This window comes from Chanodichthys erythropterus, chromosome 23 (assembly GCF_024489055.1).
Source record: "Chanodichthys erythropterus isolate Z2021 chromosome 23, ASM2448905v1, whole genome shotgun sequence".
NCBI classification, from domain to species: domain Eukaryota; kingdom Metazoa; phylum Chordata; class Actinopteri; order Cypriniformes; family Xenocyprididae; genus Chanodichthys; species Chanodichthys erythropterus.
In genome coordinates, this window is record NC_090243.1 from 19,262,281 (window position 1) to 19,274,850 (window position 12,570).

The window sequence follows — 12,570 nt, forward strand, 5'->3', positions numbered from 1 at the left end:
TATATATATATATATATATATTATTTTATTATAATATATATATTTAAAACAGGCTCTCATTCTACATTAAAGCCAAACGGGGGCACTGGAGAGCCGCTCAGGTGGGATTGGTCACTATCTAGGGGCGTTACAAGGGTTCTTATCAAATATCTTAACGCATGCATTATTTAGTGTCGTCATTTTTCACTTTATAACCATACTAAAATCACTAAAACACCGTTTAAATGCATATAAAAATCCTGCCTGTAAGTTTAAATAACTTCAGTTCACACCGTGCACAGTCCACCGACCTTGATTCTTGTTATTCCCCATAAAACCAGAGTGATTGAACAATCTGATTGGACGCTGACCTACTCTGACTACAAATAGTAGGCGTGTTTTTTCCTGTGATTGGCTTATGCCGCACGTCAGTTAAGTCTCGCCCCGCCCCCTTCATTCCTGCGTGTGTATTGAGTGTGTAGTATGTGTGGAGAGCGCAGCCGGACCCGTGTGATCAGCTGTGACCGTGGGAAACGGACCCACCGTGCCCATCCAGACCTGCAAAAATCCGCCTTCAGAGCGGAAACTCTCTCGAGAATCCATATTTTTCCACATCATGGAGTTTCGGGATAGTTGTCTTCACGTATCGCTGAAGGGTTCGTCGGAAGCTGTGAGCTAGTGGAAAGTAAACAGCTCCTCTCCATCACCATTTACTGAGTGTTTTCACAAGTTTGCCACATTATTTTGGAACTCGCACTGTAACTGACTGTAACGCATCAGCGCGCGTCCGTGTGCCTGCGGGGGAGCGGGGACGCGCATGGATCGAGAGCGCGGAGGGTCCCGGACTGAATCCTTTCAGAAATCAATCCAAGAGAGCTTGGCTAATTTAAAACTTTTTAGCTAAATTAATTCTGTTGTTATTATTATCGTTCTTATTGTTATCATCATTGTCCCCTCCGTGTGGGTCCTGTCAGGTGATTATTGAGCATAAATAAATCATTATCGCAGTGAGTTTGTGATGAGGCGGACCGGAGGTCGGACTGCAGCGCGCGGGGGAGGACTCTCCGCTGGAATTATTGCGCAGTTTTTAAAATAACGGGAAAACGGGAACACAAACACACACTCATGGCACAGAGTATGTCAGCAAAAGATAACGCCTGCCGAAAATTTCAGGCCAATATTTTCAACAAGAGTAAATGCCAGAACTGCTTCAAGGCTCGAGACGCGCACCTGCTGAGTGATGAAGACTTCACACAGGTAAATATGTCTACAAAACTACCACATACTTTCTTTTGCTCGACTAGACTAATGCTCTGTCTGATAACGTGCCTTGTCAAGTCAGTAATGACCAGCAAACTGCTGACTAAAACTGCACTGACATTAAAGTGTAATTTAGTACTATGTCATTCTAGAGAATGGCATTTAGGACAATATGAGTGACCTTACCATCATAAAAAACATGTTTTTTTTTTGTTTTGTTTTTTTTGGATATGTGCATTTGTAATGCCATGGTATAGTTGGAGATATGGAGTATAATGGAAAAGACATACTATATTAGTGCATTAAAGCCAATCTAGGGCACTGGATAACCACCAAACTGCTTCAAAACTACACTACCAATAAAGTACCATGGTAATACTATGGTTTTTAGACATGCTTTCATGGTCCAAGCCCAGGTTGATAGCCCATTAGGTTTTGATCACAGCCTATTCTAGAGGATAGCAGTTGTACTTCCCACAATACCCTGTTTTTTGGCATGTACCATGGTATTGTTGGAGGTAAATTGAGTATCATGTAAAAAGACATACTATATTAGTGCTTTAAAGCCAATCTAGGGCACCGGATAACCACTAAATTGCTTCAAAAACTACACTACCAATAAAGTACCATGGTAATACTACGTTTCTATTCTACAAAATGACATTTAGCACAATATGAGTGACCTTACCATAATAAAAAAACATGTTTTTTTTTTGTTTTTTTGGGATATGTGCATTGGTAATGCCATGGTATTGTTGGAGATAAATGGATTATCATGGAAAAGCCATAGTATATTGTGTATATAGTGCTTTAAAGCCAATCTAGGGCACTGGATAACCACCAAACTGCTTCAAAACTACACTACCCATAAAGTACCATGGTTATACTATGGTTTTTAGACATGCTTTCATGGTCCAAGCCCAGGTTAACAGCGCTTTAGGTTTTGATCACAGCCTATTCTAGAGGATAACAGTTGGACTTACCACATAACCACTAAATTGCTTCAAAAACTACACTACCAATAAAGTACCATGGTAATACTATGTTTCTATTCTACAAAATGACATTTAGCACAATATGAGGGACCTTACAATAATAAAAAATATGTTTTTTTTGTTTGTTTTTTTTTGGATATGTGCATTGGTAATGCCATGGTATTGTTGGAGATAAATGGAGTATCATGGAAAAGACATACTATATTAGTGCTTTAAAGTCAATCTGGGGCACTGGATAACCACTAAACTGCTTCAAAACTACACTACCAATAAAGTACCATGGTAATACTATGGTTTTTAGACATGCTTTCATGGTCCAAGCCCAGGTTGATAGCCCATTAGGTTTTGATCACAGCCTATTCTAGAGGATAGCAGTTGTACTTCCCACAATACCCTGTTTTTTGGCAAGTACCATGGTATTGTTGGAGGTAAATTGAGTATCATGTAAAAAGACATACTATATTAGTGCTTTAAAGCCAATCTAGGGCACTGGATAACCACTAAATTGCTTCAAAAACTACACTACTAATAAAGTACCATGGTAATACTATGTTTCTATTCTACAAAATGACATTTATCACAATATGAGTGACCTTACAATAATAAAAAACATGTTTTTTTTTTTTTGTTTTTTTTTTTTGGATATGTGCATTGGTAATGCCATGGTATTGTTGGAGATAAATGGAGTATCATGGAAAGGACATACTATATTAGTGCTTTAAAGCCAATCTGGGGCACTGGATAACCACTAAACTGCTTCAAAACTACACTACCAATAAAGTACCATGGTAATACTATGGTTTTTAGACATGCTTTCATGGTCCAAGCCCAGGTTAACAGCGCTTTAGGTTTTGATCACAGCCTATTCTAGAGGATAGCAGTTGTACTTCCCACAATACCCTGTTTTTTGGCATGTACCATGGTATTGTTGGAGGTAAATTGAGTATCATGTAAAAAACGAATGCATATTGTAACTATGTATCACCAGGGTATATATGGTGAATTTAACCACTTTTTGACATTGAGATGACTCAAAAAAGGGCCAAATTAATCAGAATTCTCATTTTTTACTTTCGTTTGTAAAATTAGACCACAAGTTTGCAATAATGACATCTAATATCACGTGCTTTGGTGTAGTGGTTAAATATCAGGGCTGCTTGAAAGGTTGCAGGTTCAAACCCCATAGAGGTTAATCCATGCTAATTACCATTTCGGCTTTGATTGAGACATTAACCTCAGGTTATCCCTTGAGGACTGACCCATTTCTGATGAACTGTTTCTTCGGGTAAAGTTGTCAGCCAGATGACTAATTAGTGATTAGTAGTAATTAATGATGCAGTTTACCAGATGCACAGTGTAGTTAAGTGACCTGCCTCAAGCTGCTGTATTCATTGTTTCTAAGTTTTAAACCAGTGGTCAAGTTTTGCATAGTTAAAAATCTGGACGGATTATGGGTTCGAACCCATCAGCAGGTTCAAGAGGACTGACCCTTTTATTTTGGCTAATTTACTAATCAATGGAACCGTTTAGTGTCGTTTCACCAGCTGTAGACACAAGGTACATCTCCTATCGGAGCTTCAGAGCTATTTCGAGCCCTGATTCCAGCTCCAGAACGGTTTTACTGTAAGGCCACACGCAGATACAGGGGGTTTCCAGACTGTATCCTTAAAAATTACCACAGCTGGGTCTCGACTATATTACTGAGGTGACGTGGCCTCCGTTTGCCATCTGTCTCACTGTATAGGTTGGATTGTCATCAAAGAATGAAGTGATGAAGCAAAGAATATTTGGACGTGCAAATGAGCGCTTCCAGAGAAATGAGCCTCAAAGCAGCACTGAAGTCTTTTTTTAGAAATCACTTAGAAATTGAGTTGACACAGTGAAAAGAATCAGGTCTTTAGTACCTGTTAAGGCCGTCAAAGTATCGACTCGTATCCTCTTTTTTTTTTTTTTTTGTGGACCTTATTTTTGTTTCAGATTTGTGGTCATAACCTTCAGAATAATGTCCCAGCAGTCTTCTTTAGTATTTGATTCTCATGTGTTCCTGCTCTAAAGGTCCACACGGAACCCATTTTACGTGATGTATTGCCAAGTGAATCAGGATATTTAATTAGAAAAAAGGACTGGATTTAATTCTATCCATCAAGAACTGATTAGATGGTGAAAATTCTCTGCGTTACAGGTGTTTGAAAAAGTAAAAGGACATGGTGACATCAGCTGGAAAGGAAAATAGTTTGTTTTTTACAATAATATTGGCTAATGATGTACGAGAGCGTTTTAGTGTCGCATTAAAAATAGAAGATTGCGAAAATAAAGTCGTAGCATTGCAAGATTAAAGTTGTAAAAGTTTGAGAGTCATGTCGTAGTATTAGAACATGAAAATATAGTTGAAGCAGTACGAGATTAAATTCATAATATTTTTGGTATAAAGTAGTATATTGTGTGAATTATTTTGAGAAAAAATATTAGTATTACTAGAAACAGCATGAATTTCATGAACATTTCTAGACTTGTGCAATCTTTATTCTCAAAATATCTCAAAATAAAACTTCAATACCGTATTGCTAAAACTATTCTCATAATACTAGGACTTTATTTTTGTAATTTTGAGTTGATTCTCAAATTATTACTGCTTTAATTTTGTAATTTCTATGACTTCATTCTTATATTGCTATGACTTTATTGTCAAGAAAAGAAATATGCATAATATGCATACATTTATTTTTATTTTTTAGGGCTGTCAAGCGATTAATCGCATCCAAAATAAAAGTCTTTGTTTACATAATATGTGTGTACTGTGTATATTTATTATGTATAAATACACACACATACATGTTTAAGAAATATTTACATGCATATTTATTTACAATTTTATATATAATTTATATTATATATAAATATAGATATTTTATATATAAGTATATTTTTGTTAAATACATGCATGTATATATACATAATTAATATTCACAGTACACACGGTTGCGATTAATCGCAATTAGTCGTGATTAATCGTTTGACAGCACTAATTTTTTCACATGCCACTGAAACGCAGTTGTAATAATGTGTGTGAAGCCAGTTTTGATTTTATCTTGACATAACTAAGATTTGTCAGAAGTTTTATATTTACATGATGATAAACAGCAATATTTTACAATATATTCTTTACTAAAACATTTCAGTCCTTGGGGGGGAAAAAAAGCCATGCCAATACTTCAGTGAACGTTTGAGTGATGCCATAATTATCCAATCAGAGTTATGAATCAATTCACTTAAATGGACAGTTTCATTCAGATTGAATTGGTTGCCAGCGAACAGCCTAACAACCAAACAACAACATCGTTTGCATGACAAACATCGCTGACATTGTCATCTGAAATTGCAAAAATCCAGGCTGGTTGTTGTTGTTCAGGTGTACGGCACATGATGGTGTCGTAATGATTCAGGGCCGTCGATCTGTCAGACATCAATATACCCATCTCTCTCCCTCGCTCTCTCTCTCGCTCGCTGCAGTTGGTCAGGTTTTTCCGAGTTGTTCATTCCACACATATTTATGTCCATGCTTTTTGTCATGCTATTCGAATCCACCCTCCCCCTTGACACACACACACACTCTCTCTCTGTGAGACAGTCGGCGCTCAGTTCCGCTGTTATGAGAGAAAAAGGGGGGTTGTAAAAATAAACAGAACAAACTTTAACCATTGAAGAGGAAAATCTGGCCTACATTAGCCCCTCTCTCTCGCTCTCGTGTCCCTGTCCGCTCCTCATCACTGATTTCCCAGAGCACAGAGTCTCCCATTAGCAGATCAGGAGAAACTAGATTTACATTTCCTAGAGGAAAATAGCGCAGCAAATGTTAAACTTTTAGTTTAATCAAATGCATTTTGCTATGAAATTATGATGATAATTGCTTCGGCGGAATAAATTGCATACGTTGAATATGTAGGGTTAGTATTTTGAGCAGTCTGCTGCTGTGCAAGAACTAGAGAAATGAATTTCCACTTGGTTTTTTTCATCCTGCACTTGATCTGAGGAGAGTTTTTCTTGTGCTCAGACTTTTTCACGGGCCATCGTTCACGTTGTCAAACCGACATTCCTTAAACCAGACGATAAACTGGCATTCATTCGCTCACTTTCTTTTCCGTACCTTAGCGGAGAAAAATCCCAACTGAGATCTCTTTCATATCTCCGTATGTTTCTCCTATACAGCAAGTCTCCTGCTTCTCAAAAGTGTCTGTCTCCTCTGGAGCTTCAGAAGAGATCTCAAATAACTGAGCTCACATTTGACAAAATACTAAAGTCTGCGATCAAAAGTGTGAACTCAAACATTTCTCCAAGAGAAAATGACCTAAACTGATATTTTTAAATCAATATAAAGTATATTAACTATTGTTTCTCTTGTCCTAAGGCATTTTAGGAGAAACAAAATGAAACATTATCTGAGATTTCCAATAGGTCTGCTAAGCTTTGAAAGAGAAACCTCTTTCCTCTATTGTTTCATTTTTCTGTTGTGTTCGCTTTCTTTGGAGTTTCTGTATTATCACAAATCCGTCCGGCGGCACTTTGTTGTGCAGTCAAAGGAGGGTCACATGCAGTGATGTTTTGGTACTTTTCTCGGCATGTTTCCGTAAAAGTGAAGTGTGGTGGATGTTAAAATACTTTTTTAAATCCCAGTTTAATGCATTGAGACTTATCAGAATAAAGTGTTAAAGACTGCATAACACAGTTTGTGCCGGCAGCCACAGGTTTATCTGAAATAGTTAATTCCACATCAGTGTTAAAAAGAACTTGCCTGGAATCATGGTCTTATTGTTCTTACACCATGTGTGTTGCATGTTTCAGGCAAAACCCATCTACGGTGGATGGCTGCTCCTGGCACCTGAAGGAACAAACTTTGACAATCCTCTGCACAGATCACGGGTTCGTATGATTGCACGGCTCTTTAAAGCCCCGTAAAAACTTCACCAAGAACACGCCACGGAATATGGATTATAAAGCAGCGCTGCACTTTTTACTTAGCAAGTTCATTTTGGCAAAAATGACTAACAAAAACTATTTTTAGAAGCATTCTAGAATGTGCTGTTCCATCAATTTCTGCTGTTCCCACCTGCACTAACAGAGTGAATCTCATGGATGTTGGCAAGAAATGTCCAGGTCATATTTCACCCCAAAATAAAAAAGGAAAATTTTTTTGGAACAAAGAAATCTATCTATCTATCTATCTATCTATCTATCTATCTATCTATCTATCTATCTATCTATCTATCTATCTATCTATCTATCTATCTATCTATCTATCTATCTATCTATCTATCTATCTATCTATCTATCTATCTATCTATCTATCTATCTATCTATCTATCTATCTATCTATCTATCTATCTATCTATCTATCTATCTATCTATCTATCTATCTATCTATCTATCTATCTATCTATCTATCTATCTGGTTATTTTAATTGGTCAAAAAGAAACATTTTAGTATGAGGTTGCTACTTAATGACTTTTCCTAATGGATGTGATTGTAAATAAAATTAAAATAAATAAAATTCTAAAACAGAAGTCATTTAGCTTTGGTTAGGTCAGATTATTAAAATGATTTAAGGAAAAAATAATATTTATAATCATTTTATTAACATTGTTTTTTTTATAATTTGTTAGTAAATTATTTCATATATGAATTGTTTTAATAATTATATAATTTACATATAACGGTTATTTTTTTATGTTTGTCTAAACATAAAAAGCCCATCTCAACAGAAAACAAGGTTTAAATGAGTTTTAAAACAGTTTAGTATATTAAAATATATATATTATATGTCATGCATTATATTTATTTCAACAAAGGACAAGTATTTTTTTCTTTATTATCACAAGAGATTGCTGCGTGTCTGTGTGTATTTGAGTGTGCCTACTCTATATTTGTGTGTGTGTGTGTGTGTGTGTGTGTGTGTGTGTTTGAGGGGGCCGTGGAGTCGCTGACTCACTCTCGGGCTCTCAAGCTGAACTCGTGAGAAACAGCAGGACAGGGAGTTTGTGGGATGGGAAACAATTCGACAGCAAACAGGAAATCACAGATTGACAAACGAGATGGAAATATGATAAAAATAACCCAAAGCATATGTAATATATATAAGTAAATATATGTAGGAGGATATAGTGGTAAACCATATGGCTATTGCTGAAAACTAAATAGCTAAAGAGCAGGATAAATACATAAATAAATAAATAATGCAATTTAATGACACCAAATGAGACTAAATAAATCATGCAAGCCGCATGAATCATGATTATATAAACCGTATAATCCATATACAGTGGCACTAAAGTATTTAGACACTTAAAGCTCACTTGAAATGCTTTAAAACATTAAGGTGTCCTCGCTTTTCGCTTATGCAATCGCTTAATTTCCTCTCTTACAGAAATGGCAGAGACGCTTTTTCCTTCTGTATGAACATGGACTCCTGCGTTACGCTCTGGATGACATGGTGAGTGTGTGTGCAATGGCTCTCGCTCCTCATACTGTATACGTGTTGCCATGTTCTGTCTGTGGGCGGCACTGTGTGGACCTTCAGGGTGTTTATGTTACTGCCTGCCTGTTGTATGTTGTGTGTGTGTTTGTATATGCATTGCATGGTTTAATATGGATTCAGTTGTGTCATCTCCTCTTTGTCTCTGCCTCTTTGTGTTTGCTTCTCTTTCATCTCTTTTTCTCTGGAAGTGAGTGATGGACGTATAAAGAGCAGCATAAAGGATAAAAAGCTGTTTTGGATCATTTGCATTCATGTGTGTTTGTGATTGTTATTAAGCACCACTTCAGCCCACACGTGATCATGAGTTCTTTTGTGTGCGTGTTTGTTTGCATAAACATTTCTGAGTTTTTGTGTGTGCGTGAACGTGAACCTAAAGTCCGTCATTACTGAAGGCAGGAAGGCAAGGTTCGACCCGACCCGGGTGATGATGATCTGTATGTGTGTATGTGTGTGGGTGGGTGAAGCAGCGCTACATCCGTAAAACTACCCACAATCCATCTGTGCCCACTTTCCTCCTACACTCAGACATCTAGGAACAGAGACAAATGTACACATTACTCTCGTTCTGTAGAACCGCTCGCAGCGGAGAGAGAAAGAAGGACAAATACGAGTCGTATTTAACAAGGGAGGGATAATGTTCTTGTAGATATGAACTGTATTCTACAAGTGACACTAATGAAATGAGGCTGTGATTCAGTTGTTTGTACTGTTTTAAGGTTCAGGTCATGTCTAGTTTTGGGAAAGAAGATGTGAATGGTGAGCAGGGGCAGTTAAACGCCATAAAACACCATAAAAACATCAGTCCATGTTACTTGTACACTGTATCCCAAGTCCTCTAAAGCCGTATTACTGATTTGTGTGAGGAGCAAGCTGAGACTGAAAATCTTGCTTGACAACTATTTACGTGGAAAACATCGGCCTTAACTATAAATAACTCCATTGACTATAAATAACTCCATTTGTGTTCCACAGAAAAAATTAATTGAAAGAGGATGTGTAAATGATGACGCATTTTCATTTTTAGGTGAGCTGTTACTTTTACTACTCACGAACATGCAGTCAGAGGTATTTATTCACTAACCCCGCTCATAGGTTCAACCCTTAAAGAGTCTTTTTGAGTGATTCATGAAGATTCGTAAGAGTTTGTAAGAGTCGTTTGTTTGTGAATCGGCCTACGGTGGTTGTGCTGTATGTTTGTTTTTGACAATGCAATAAAGCCAATATATAGTCCAGTGTTGTTGTTATTATAAAGTGAAACAAAAACTATTCGATCAAATGAAGTATTTGAATTTAAGTGAAAGTTAGAACATATTGCCTTCACGGTAAGTCTAAATAAGTTGCTAAAACTCAAAAAATTAACATTAATCTTTAGGGCTGCTCAACGATTAATCGCAATTAATCGTTTGCAAAATAAAAGTGTGTGTTTACGTAATATGTGTCTGTGTTCCATGTATAATAATTATGTATATATAAATACAGACATGGATATGTATATATTTAAGAAAATTTGTATATAAAATATTTATATGTAATATAAAATATATAAATATATATATATATATATATATATATATATATATATATATATATATATATATAATATAATATAATATAATATATAATATAATATATAATATAATATAATATAATATATAATATAATATAATATAATATAATATAATATAATATAATATAATATAATATAATATATAATATAATATAATATAATATAATATAATATAATATATAATATAATATAATATAATATAATATAATATAATATAATATAATATATATATATATATATATATATATATATATAATATATATAAATTGCAAACAATTAATCGCGATTAATCTTTGTGCAGCCCTATTAATCTTACACAAAAAACATTATATAACACTTAATTTTAGCATTTACTCTCCTTTTCAAGTGTCATGGGCAAAGCATGCTGTGAAATAGAATTCCCAGCCCAGTTTCAGTTAAATTTAAGTTCTTCTAAATTAAAAGAAATAAGTTCATAAAACTCAAAACATTGAAACTGTTCAGTTTACTTAAAATACAACGGTTCTGTGAACTTGCAAGGAAAATAAAGTGCTAAATACTCATAAAAGTTAATTTGACTGAACTAGTTTAATTTAAATTTGTTCTACTCAAACCAATTAATTATTTTGAGCATTAGGGTTTACAGTGTTGGCAACTAACTGAAATAAGTTTAAGTACTACAAAATACAGAAACAAACTGAAATAAAAATTAAAAGAAATATTTAAATAAAAACAAAACAAAAACTAGTTAAAACACAACAAAATTACTAAAACTTTAGCTAAAATTAAAATAAAAAATAAAAGCTATTGAATTATAAAAGCTAATTCAAACATAAATAAACACTATAATAGTATTAAATTAATGCTAAAATAGCACTATTAGAGTCAGAACTAAGAATTCATATGCGTAGCAGGAAACGCTGCTGCGAACACACTTGAAAATCCTTTCTAATGCAGATGATTTTGACGTGTGTGTGTGTGTGTGTGTCGATGTCATCAGCAGGGTGTTCATTGTATCAGTCCCTTCAGAAACAGGTGCTGAAGTGTCGTCTCGTGAGAGGTCAGGTCGTCTGGTGTTGACTGGACGCTCTCTGTGAGTGTGTGCCGAAAGCTAGAACACATTCTGAGCCTCAGTGCCGTATTTATAGCTGCTCTTCAACATGTGTTTCCATAACGACCACTCAAACCCTACAATATATGTAGTATAGAATGTAGTATAAGCGGCGAATCTCACAAAACATGTCAAAAACACCCTGCATCAACAGGAAAATGGGAATTATATTTTGCATGAAGACAATTGCACTTATTTCAGGACTATTAAAGGGGAAATTGCCATCATTAAGTATGACCTTTTTCCTTCTGCAGAATACAGAATAAGATATCAGTGTTTTTTGTCCATACAGTAAATCAGTATGGTCCAAAACTGACGGTCATTGTATGAAAACTGCCAAATTATTATTATTATTATTTTTTTGCATTATAACATTTAGTCTATGTGTGTTAGATTTGATGCTAGTGATCATATAGAAGTTGACAAAATGACATTTTACATACTCAAAAAAATGAATTGTTGAATTTACTTAAAAAGCAATGTCAAGTGGTTCCATGCAACTATATTAAGTAAAGCTGACAAAATGTCTTTGAGTAAGTACAAATCATTTGAATTTGTCACTGTTACATAATATTTATGAGCAGTTTACTTAATAATGTTATGTTAAATGTTTTAAAAGTTTTAGTTTTTTTATGTAAGGTGAACACATTTATTGAATTAACTCTTTGTTCTATAAATAGAAACAACTCAGTTAAATTAAGTTAATGTAGTTACATGAGTTTTTAAGTAATGTGAACAAGAATGGTTTGAGTGAAAGTAAATGATTAATAAATCATATACTGAATGCTTTAGAAGTATTTTCATTCTTAGGTCATGTTAACTAATATAGGTTAGCAAGATTAATTTTATTGAAAAATTTTACCAAATAAAAATTTAACATGTATGCATGTAAATGTACAGTCTTTCCTGGAAAACTGACCCAAAATATTGATCTTCATAGAAAGAAAATAGCATCAAACCATTTCACAGGGACTTTAACGTGAACATGAAATGTTACATAATTAATTTAAATGTTTTTTTTTTGTTTTTAAATTGATTGACAGTCCTCTCCATCATCCTCTCGTTCACCTTCCTCTTCTGTCCGTCCCTGTTGGACTGTAGAATGAGAGAGATGTGTAGGAGGAAAGAACAGGATGAGAGGAAGATTAC

The 12,570-nt window shown here is 34.8% G+C and overlaps 1 protein-coding gene across 9 annotated transcripts in view; it reads left to right on the forward strand.

The window, feature by feature from the left end:
- Positions 1 to 455: 455 nt before the first annotated feature.
- si:ch73-103b11.2 (protein outspread) overlaps positions 456 to 12,570 on the forward strand; it is a 52,885-nt gene continuing 40,770 nt past the window's right edge. For all 9 annotated transcript variants that reach the window (XM_067378597.1, XM_067378599.1, XM_067378596.1 and 6 more), the window contains exons 1-3: positions 456 to 1,236; positions 7,074 to 7,151; positions 8,654 to 8,719. In XM_067378597.1, coding sequence (XP_067234698.1) covers positions 1,105 to 1,236; positions 7,074 to 7,151; positions 8,654 to 8,719 — 276 coding nt within the window. In that variant the 5' untranslated portion in view covers positions 456 to 1,104. The remainder of the gene's footprint in view (positions 1,237 to 7,073; positions 7,152 to 8,653; positions 8,720 to 12,570) is intronic.